The sequence below is a fragment of the Symphalangus syndactylus genome, chromosome 10, assembly GCF_028878055.3.
Source record: "Symphalangus syndactylus isolate Jambi chromosome 10, NHGRI_mSymSyn1-v2.1_pri, whole genome shotgun sequence".
NCBI classification, from domain to species: Eukaryota; Metazoa; Chordata; class Mammalia; order Primates; family Hylobatidae; genus Symphalangus; species Symphalangus syndactylus.
The window spans coordinates 25,891,164-25,901,890 of NC_072432.2; the positions used below are offsets into that span (position 1 = coordinate 25,891,164).

A 10,727-nucleotide genomic window follows, 5' to 3' on the forward strand; every position below is an offset into this window, starting at 1 on the left:
TTTGACTGCAGCCCAATAACTGGAAAGGAAACTGATAAATAAAGTCTTGCTCAATATTGTCCATTAGTTTTGGCAATGATGCAAATATTCTATATCTGCTCTGTGCAAAATAGTAGATATTCATCAAATGTGGCTATGGTGCACTTGAAATCTGGCTAATGTAACTGAGGAATGGAATGTTTAATTTTATTAAATTACTAGTCATTTAATTTAAATAGCCACATATGGTTAATAACTACCATATTGGATAGTGCAGGTTCTTATTTTCCCAAAAAAAAAAAAAAAAATAGGAAATAGTTTCAGTGAGTGGCTAGTCAGTCTCTGCCCAGCTGGGTCACTTGTGTCAGTGCTACTGGAGAATTCTGAAACAGGTGCATCTCAAGTACATTCCTTATGTTATCTTCCAAACACTGTTAATATCCAAAGATATAGAAGTCATCTCCACTCTTTTTTTACAGGCATACTAGTAAAAGCTGAGAAAAATGTACTACTTATGTTTATAGTGGATTGTTTTAAGAACGTTTTTGTGAGACAAATTATTCATGCTCTACTTACAGAAACAGGAATTGGGATGTAATAAGAAAGACCTATGCTGATCACAAAAGTTTCTGGTTTTGCCTTTTCTCCAGTTTCATGAATAAGAAACATGTTAATCTTCCCATTTTCAATTCTGAAGGAGTTACAGATAGGCTTCAGTCCATTGCAGCTTTTGCACTGACAATATTTTGTATGGGAGAATGTCGTGGGAAGGTTATTGGGGCAGTGAAGTGTGACAGCTCTTCTGTGGAAGAAAAAATCAACTAAATCCTGCTTGATCAAAATGCAAAGCCTCTAACATAAAACGTGCAACAATAATTTTGAGTAAGGAATTAACTACAGAAAGAAATTGTTTAAAAATTTAATGGCTTCCTTATTGAAATACCCCATTTTTATTTTATTAGTTATATTTCATTCTAAAAATGAAATAAGCATCTTAATAAGCTAGAAATCATTACAACAAAATTATATTTTAACATTAAAATAGTTCCATTGTCCCTCAAATGTTTGCTGCTTGTTCATACAGAATTTATAATCGTGTCATTTTGTCAAAACAGTCATGTATTTGAAAAATGTAGAGAATAGTGTCTTTCTTGGGAGTTGGCAGCAGTGTAAGGTGAGTGGAATTGAGGCCACTTAGAGCAAATACAGAAACGTCGCATATATCAACTTATGCAAAGCACTCACACCCTTCTCCCCCTTTGCAGTTCAAGATGCAATATTTTAGTATTCCATGAAAACCTCAATTAGTAATATTTTTATTCAGTAAAATGCAACTATATGAGTGATTGTCTTCATTTCCCTTATTATCTTTTCCCGACTGTCTCAAGGCAATACTTTGGAAGAACAACAAACAGAGCTGGTTCTAAGCAAAGTTGTAAAGTAAAAAACCCCATGTGTCCTTTCCTCAACCACCTCTTTCTTAGATCTTTCAATATCTTTGCATTCCACTGCCTTATACTAATCAAAACCTATTCACTTTAAAGGATTGGATGTGCCAATTTTACAATCATCTGAAATGGTTTGGATGAGAATATTAGCTTTTCTAGCAGCTATTTGTACTTTAATCATATCACCCGTTCCTGTACAGAGTGAAAATTATCTCTGATGAAGGAATTCCAAGTACCAGCAAGAGATTGGAGAACTTCTTTAAGTGGTGGTCTCTGGGGCTGCTAAAAATCACACAAAATACACAATCAGCTTGTATATGGACACCCAAGGCTACGCTTATGGAAGAAGGAGAAAGTCTTGTAGTAGACGATTCCATGCTTCAGAAAGGGTGATGGTGCCAGGCACAGTGACTCAGGCCTGTAATCCCAACACTGTGGGAGGCCAAAGCAGGAGGATTGCTTGACGCCAGGAGTTCAAGACCGGTCTGGTCAATATAGCAAGAACCCATCTCAAATATATATATATATATTAGCCAGGAGGCTGAGGCAGGAGGAACACTTGAGCTCAGGACTTCAAAGCTGCAGTGAGCTATCATCATGCCACTTCACTCCAGCCTGGGCAACAGAGTGAGACTCTAGAGCTTATCTCAAAAAAAAAGAAAGAAAGAAAAAGAAAAGGTAATGGCATCCATGTGACCAATCCCCTTCATTTGTGAAGACTTCCCTGAAGGTTCAAAGAAAAAAAAAAGTCTGAAACTAAAATGTGTGGATTACTGATTACTTGTTAACTTATAAAAGCTAGAAACATGGTTGCTTCTTTTTCCTTCTTAGCCCTACCTTCCAGTTCCATCTACAGTTCTCAAATAAGTCTTGCACTTTCTTTCCCAAGTTCCCACTGCATTGTGACCAAAGCATAATAGCTCTAAATTTACAGCAAATTTCTTCCAGAAATTTCTTGGAGATTTCCATCAAATGAATCCTCATGTCATTATCTCATAGTGGATGAAGACAATGAGTACTCAAGGGATTTTTCTAAGGCCAATTGACTTTTAAGGTTATTTGTAAAACCACTTTATTTTCTCCTAAATGGTTTTATTTGAAGCCTCCAGAAAAACCTACTGAAATTTCAGAAAGGTGATCTTTTAAAAATCACTTTAGTTATTTAGTAATTTAATTAGTTTAGTCATTTAGTTGGTGGATAGCATTTATTCAATTTGAATAACACCCATTCAATTTGCATATTCATTTAATTTTCACTGTCACACGGGACTGCCATGGTTCTGCTGCACATGAAGTGGGGCGACAAGAGCCAGTTCCTGCTGCAGGTGCCAGGGAGCACCAAGCGGGAGGAGCTTATGGTGCAAGTGGGCCAGGTCTATAATGGGCGGCTCAAGGTGCAGCGCCTCTGCTTGGAAATGGAAGAATTACCACAACATGACATATTTCTCCCTCCTAATATGCAAGGACTGACCAATGATCAGATTGAAGAATTGAAATTAAAGAAGGAATGGGGTGAAAAATGTATGCATACACACACACACACATCATAGGCTTAGCACTGAAGACTGTAAGTCACAAACTCAGACCTCAGGCAATTCACAAATTAGTAGTCACTTTTACATTAATGATGTTAACTTCACCCGTAAGATGCTGCTGTTTTTTGAAGTTTCAGGTAGAGTAGATCACCCTTTCTTAGACCAGAATGGCCACACAATTAATCATCCAAATACATACAGTTTCAAAGGTGAACAGGGCACTATTATTAATTATCCCTGGACCACAGGCTCACTTCCTTTTCTGAGACACATCTGCACCCTACATGAGCTTCTCACTATACCTCATAAAGACTGATCACAGAACCTATAGCACTTTACCAGATATGCTGGTTTATATACAAGTTCTTCCTCCTCCAGATCATAAGTCTCTTGGATCTTGGCCTTTTCATCACCAGATCCTGAATTATGGTAGCTATATACTATTTTAAAAAAAATAAGTATCAGCATCCCCCTAAGGAGGAGATTGGGCTGGTAGTGGCATGGCTTTCAGAGAGAAAGGTGCTTTTGAATTGGAGCAAGTATGGTCTACCCAGGAGATATTTATTCTTTCTATAAACAGTTTATTTAATGCACCCACAACACTATTAATCTTGTCCAACCAAAACTGTCAAAGTGATATTACATATACAATCTCATAAGAGTATAATAAAGAATGTCTCTAATATTTTGACTTATAGTCAATAACATAACTTACTTCGCTTTTAACCACCAGTTCCCTAAGATGTCCAAAGCTATTCTCAAGGATCACCTTGCCTAAAGATTTTCACTTACTATGGGGTCAATATGACAGAGAGTTTGGGGTTGTTATTAAATCTCCTTGTAAACTATATGCAATCCCAAAATCTGAGTGACTCTGCTAGAAGCTCAGATGGGGTCCAGTTTTTGCACCCATGATCCTCACTCCACAACTACAGTGATGGCACAACCATCGTCTGAACATTGCTGGTCACTGTGGCAGAGGGTCACAATACTCTGAAGGTCTTACACTGGCAAATACTCCCAAGTGGCAGTGACAAACATCACTTCTGCTGACAATTTATAGACCAGAACATGTTACATGGCTCCACCTATGGACAAGGAGGCTAGGAAATGCAATTCTATGATCACATACCATCAAGAGAGCCAGAAATATTTGTTAAAAGAACATTACTGTTTATCACACTTCTATTTCTGAGTTGAGATCTTACTGGCTAAAAGAAGAACCCAATGAAAATATGAGAACTGATTGATAGCATTCTGAGGCAACACAATTGTCAATGACCTTGGGCCCTGAGCTAAGGGTAGACACCTCATGAACTTGTACAGAATTTAGTTGCAAAAACTCTGAGTAAATTCCTAAAATGAGAGCCTCACAAAAGAGCTAAGTTCCCCGGACCCACCAGCTGCCATTAGAAACTTAGGAAGTCTCATTGAACAGTGAGAACTCATGGACACAGGAAGGGGAACATCACACTCCAGGGACTGTTGTGGGGTGAGGGGAAGGGGGAGGGACAGCATTAGGAGATATACCTAATGCTAAATGACGAGTTAATGGGTGCAGCAAAATAACATGGCACATGGATACATATGTAACAAACCTGCACATTGTGCACATGTACCCTAAAACCTAAAGTATAATAAAAAAAAAAAAAAAAACTTAGGAAGTCTGCTACTTATTAGCAATCCTTTGGAACTCTCAAAAGAATCAAGCCACAAGTTACATTAAGAAGAATGAGATAGTAGGTGTCATGATTAATATTTATGAGCAGTCGGTGAACATCAGAAGCTGGACACAAAGAAGAATGTATTGGGAGATGCCAATTTGCACCTTATGTGAATCAGCTCTGTTGGACTAGAGTTTAAAAGAAAATAATCACCAGGATGGGAGGCCTAAAGAGTAGACTCAACTCTGAGCCACTTGAAGAGAAAAATGGGATATATCAATTATACTTGTTCATTTTTAGCAGGTTGAATAGTGCCCCCAAAACAGATATGTCCAAGTCCTACTCCTAGTAACTGTGAATTTGACCTTACTTGGAAATTAGGTCTTCGCATATATAATTGTTAAGAATCTTGAGATGAGAACATCCTGGATTGAGGGTAAGCACTAAATCCAATGATAGGTATCCTTGTAAGAAGAGAAAAGGAGACAGAGGCAAGAGAGGAGGAAGCTATGTGAAGATGAAGGTAAAGATTGGAGTGATACATCTACAAGCCAAAAAAAGCCAAGAATTGCCAGCAGCCATGGGAAGCTGAGAGAGAGGAGTAAAACATATTCCCCCTCAGAGCCTTGGGAAGGAAGCAACCCTGACAACACACTCTTTTGTAAGACTGCTTATCTCCAGAACTGTGAGAGAATAAATTTCTGTTGTTTTAAGCTATCCAGTTTATGGGATTTTGTTATGGCAGCCCTAAGAAACGACAATACCTTTAAGTGTAAAAGAAGTTTTTTTAAGCTTCAAAAATCGCAGAAGTTGGTGGTGATAAAAACCCTGATAAAGAGATAATCTTGAAATCACACTGAAGGTACGATGGCAAGTATGATGGGAGTATCACAGGTGTGTGATGGCAGATGAGATGGGATTATGACGTGTGTATAATGGCAGATGTGATGGGAGTATGATGGGGTTATAATACAGGTTTGGTGGGAATATCATGAGAGTATCATGGAGGTATGATGGCAGGTATGATGGGAGTATAATGCAAGTGTGATAAAAGTATGGTGGGGGTGTAATGGCAGGTGCAAGGGATTATGATGTGGGTATAATTGCAGGTGTGATGGGAGTGTGACAGCAGATGTAATAGGGGTATACTGAGGGTATAATGGCAGGTTTGATGGGAGTATGATGAATGTATAATGGCAGGTGTGATGACAGTATGATGTAGGTATGATGGCAGATGTCATGGTAGCATTGTGGGTATATGATGGCAGGTGTAGTGGGATTTTGATGTGGGTATACAGTAAATGTGATGGTAGTATTATGGTGGTACAATGGCAGGCGTGATGGGAGTATGATAAAGGCATAATGGCAGGTGTAATGAGAGTATGATGTGGGTGTGATGACAAATGTCGTGGTAGCATTGTGAGTATATGACGGCAGGTGTGGGATTATGATGTGGGTATACGGTAAACGTGATGGCCATATTATGGCGGTACAGTGGCAGGTGTGACGGGAGTATGACGAGGGTGTGATGAGAGTATGATGTGGGTGTGATGACAGATGTCATGGTAACATTGTGAGTATATGATGGCAGGTGTGGTGGGATTATGATGTGGGTATATGGTAAATGTGATGGGACTATTATGGTGGTACAATGGCAGTATGATAAAGGTATAATGGCAGGTGTAATGAGAGTATGATGTGGGTGTGATGACAGATGTCATGGTAGCATTGTGAGTATATGATGGCAGGTGTGGTGGGATTATGATGTGGGTGTACGGTAAATGTGATGGCAATATTATGGCCGTACAATGGCAGGTATGATGGGAGTATGACAAAGGTATAATGGCAGGTGTGATGAGAGTATGATGTGGGCATGATGACAGATGTCATGGTAACATTGTGAGTATATAATGGCAGGTGTGGGATTATGATGTGAGTATGTGGTAAATGTGATGGGAGTATTATGGCAGTACAATGGCAGATGTAATGAGACTGTGATGTGGGTCTGATGACAGATGTCATGGGTGGTATTGTGGGTTTATGATGGCAGGTGTGGTGGGATTATGATGTGAGTATATGGTAAATGTAATGGGAGTATTATGGCAGTGCAGTGGCAGGTGTGATGGGAGTATGATGAAGGTATGACAGGTGTGATGAGAGTATGATGTGGGCATGATGCAGGTGTCATGCGAGTATGATGGGGGTGTGATGGTGGATATGATGGCACTTGTGCTGGGGTTAGCTGGGAATCCTACCCCACATCCCCTTCAAAAAGTATGGCAGGCTAGGCTTCAGGAAATGGATCAGAACCATTCTCAAGGTCTATGATCCGAACGATTCTTTTACAAGACTTGCCTGTAGGCAAGAGGCAAGATCCCTGATGCTCTAGTGGTACAATTTAAGGTAAATTCTAAGAATAGGAAATAAATAAAAGTTATGTTCAAACCTAAGCACAAAAACTCATGATAATGTTCCAAAATTGAATTCATACCCAGCATTATGACACCAACATATCAACATGACAATTTTTACTGCAGTCCACCCTCCCTTATTCTTTCCAGCCCATGAGTCATATTAGGGTCACATTAATATCGTGCTGATCTTAGCTCTTAAATTGCATAACCCAAAATCACCTCCTAAAATTTCTCCTCCAAGTATTGCTGGATGTAAGTGAGGTGTTTTATATGTGTTCACCAATATTCCATTTTTATATTTTTCCCCTCTTTGCCCATTAGTTAACGTCCTTGCAGTCACAGCTACCGAGGGCAGTGCTTGACATTGCCACTCTGCCCAGGCTCCGTGGAACAATGTTCCTATGCCTGTGCTGCTTTCAGAACACTAGCAGAACTAGCTGCACAGGCAGTGAGAACTTTGCAGAATTCTGCTTGGCCTTGACATGTCACTTCATCTCACATACAATGTGAGACACCCCTACCTAGCATTTAGTGAGGTTGCAGAAAACAGCAGCAATTGCTTTTGTTGCCATTGTTGCAGATTTCAGAGCCTATCTAATGAACAGAAAGATACGGCTTCCAGGAGTCAATTTGTAAGAGAACTATTGGTTGCAAGAGACTGAGACAAGGGATTTTGTACACATTGTTAGGGAAAAAAATCAAAATGAGAAAGATACATGCCCCCTTCCCATGGCAACCCTGCCACCTGATAGTATGTGCAAAAAAGCAGCATGGCATCTAATCTAGCGTTTCATAGGGCTTCTAGGGACAACAGCTTCACCCTCGCAGGAGTTCAGATTGAACTGAAAGAGGCATGGAGGAGTTAGGTTTATGAAGATTAAAAAGTCAGCTTTATAACTGATAAAATCTAGGCTGAATTGGACAGACTCACTTCATGAGAAATCCTGCTGGTCAACCATAGCCCTGGTCAAACTCTCTGGGGCTATGATTGACCAGCAGGACTTCTCATGGAGTGAGTCTTAGAGCCCTCTCCAAGCAAAAGGAGAGTAGAAGCGGCTTACTCAACCATGGCATAGTTCTTCTTCCCATGTCAGGAAAATCACTTACCTGGAGAGAAATAGGGTGTGGGCAAGGAGCTTTACCTTCTCCTAGGAGAAATTCCTTCAAAGGAAAGGAAAACCTGGCTATTCACCCGTGGAATCAAGTGGGGAACACATTCTCCCATTTCAGTGTTCCTTTTTGGGAAATGTGCAATACCTTTCAAGGCCACAATCCACATCTGTTTGAGACTGAAGCCCTTATTTTTTGGCATTATGTTACACTTCCTCCCTGGAATCCCTGGTACAAGTATCCAATAAATATTTACTAAAGTCAGAATAATTATTCTCACTATCATCATTCTTCAGTCATAAATAAGTTGGAATTACTAAATATATCTTTTATAAAATGGGTGTTAAATATATGCAAGTAAGAATAGCTGAAAACACTTGCCACATTCTTCCTGCAACATATTTCAAAATGAAAGCTGATGTGGAAATTTCTTCAGCTCGTGTGCCCCACAAAACAAGTATGCTAGAAAAATCCTCTGTCATCAATCATGATAGCAGGTCAGGTCTGGAACTGAAAGCTATTTAAAAAAAAAAAAAGTTTGTCTGTGGTTTGGAGAGGTAACGGTAACCAGGTCAAATTCTCAAGAGTCTTATTTTTAAAAAATAAATCTATACTGAATAAAGAAATTTGCACTTGATATAATTGCTTATCAGCCTGAGCATTTTTATCTTTAAAAATCAGTAAAAGAATTTACAACATCTTTTAACAGTAGCTTGAGAAGTCACAGTAAAGTATAACGTTAAAGTAGCCTGTAATGCTGGAAAAGCTCTCCTTAAATCTTGAAATCAATAGCTTCACTTAGGATGCATTCAGCTGAAGGTTATGGAGGACAAAATTCAACTGGCTGAAGCAATACAGGAACTTTATTATCTTTTTTTTTTTTTTTAAGAGTGTACCAGTAAGGCCCTCACAGCGTTGGTTGGTTGAGTAGCTCAAATACACCACCGGGGACTCAGTTCTTTCCACCTTTCTCTTGTCATTGCATTGGCTTTTGCACTCAGACTTGTCACTTCCTGGTCACAATATGGCTACCACCTCCTGGTTAAAATATGGCTTGCCACAATATGGCTACCACAGATCCAAGCATCACATCTTCACGTGTCCAAAGAATGGAAGAAAGTAGGACCTTTTCTCAGATTCCTTATAAGAATGAGAAGAAGATAATTCCTTCTGTCTTATTGGCCAGAATTCTGTTGTCTGCCTTTCCGTAAGCCAACCACTGGATAGAATAATAGACTTTCCATGACTGACTAATGTTAATTAAGATTCATTTTCTAGGGCTGTGAAGACATCAGTTCCCATGAAGCACAAGGTGGCAAAGGTTTGGACAAAACTGGTTGTCAGTTACCAAGGGAGGGAGACTGGAAATGGCTGCTGGAGAGGCAAAAAAAAAAAATTGTATCTGATGCATCAGCAATAACAAAATGTCTTAATTTGAAAATCTATCAGGAGATGCCTTCAGTGTCAGTGTGTTTATAAATATCTGTCAACATGGTTCTGATTGCAGCTGGTACATCTTGTACCTCAATCAATGTTGCCTTGGTATCAGGCAATAATAACAGAAGGGTTTTTTTTTTTTTTTTTTTTTTTTTGGTTAATGAATGTATTTAGAAAAATTCCAATTGTTCAATCTGTACATTATCGAAGTCCCACATTTCTGTTTCTGAGAGGTATTGGACTATTGTCTCACTTTGTCACTGTGCTTATGTTAGAGCAGAGCTAATTAAAATCCTTTTGTAACTTTAATCGAGTGACCATAATTCTCATTGGTCTAGGGTTTGACATTTCAACATCTTCAAATGGGCCTATATATTTCCTGAGACTAAGCTATAGGCTGATTTTTTAAAAATTGAACTTCGTAAAAATCTATCTAGCTTTGGAAAAGCAATATTCAATAGTTTTTTCACTCATTCATTTAATAAATGGTCTTTCACTGCCCCCTATGACCTGAGCACTATTCTAGGCGCTTGATACAGGCAGATACAAGGTTTCCTTCCAGTGCAGTGAGGGGAATTCAGACAAGCATACAGTATGATGGCAATGAATTTGCTAAATGCTCCAGAAGGCATAAGAACGCAAGGTTGTAGTGGCCTTTGGGAGGCCATGATGTATTCTGCCTTACAGAAAAGCAGGCTTCATGATGGAAATGACACTGGCAATAACTCTTGCAGGATGAGTGGGTGAAAGGACAATTTAGAAAGCAGTAAAACCGTAAAGTCAAATGTGAAGAGACAGTGAAGGCACAACATATTTTGGGAAGGATGTGGAGCTCTTGGGGTGAACAGGTGCACAATGGCTGGAGAAGTGAGTACATCTTGAAGGTAACTAGAATCTTTCTCAACAGAAGAGCTATTCCTTTTCTTTCTGAAATATACTGTATCCCAACCATTATTTCATTCATCTATTAAATATTTCTTATGGGTCCAGTGAACAAAAAATGCTTAGAATTATATAAGATCAAGTATCAAAAAATTATAAATCTTATTTCCTACATCCTTACTCCATCTCTCTCCTCTGTCTCCTTCTTTCAACCTATAAGCATTTTCAAGCTTACTTTACTTAAAAATGTCTCCCTTC

General features: G+C 39.1%; 1 protein-coding gene across 1 annotated transcript; it reads left to right on the forward strand.

Annotated features, from left to right (window-relative positions):
- Positions 1-2,697: 2,697 nt before the first annotated feature.
- Positions 2,698-3,091, forward strand: LOC129491584 (cilia- and flagella-associated protein 298-like). The gene is made up of 2 exons (XM_055296139.2): positions 2,698-2,948; positions 3,075-3,091. The coding sequence occupies exons 1-2, from the start codon at positions 2,702-2,704 to the stop codon at positions 3,089-3,091; spliced, it is 264 nt and encodes an 87-aa protein (XP_055152114.1). The 5' UTR covers positions 2,698-2,701.
- Positions 3,092-10,727: the final 7,636 nt, after the last annotated feature.

Bases quoted from the DNA above. Each gene is read 5' to 3' on its own strand.
- LOC129491584 (XM_055296139.2), top strand. From the start codon at position 2,702: ATGGTTCTGCTGCACATGAAGTGGGGCGACAAGAGCCAGTTCCTGCTG.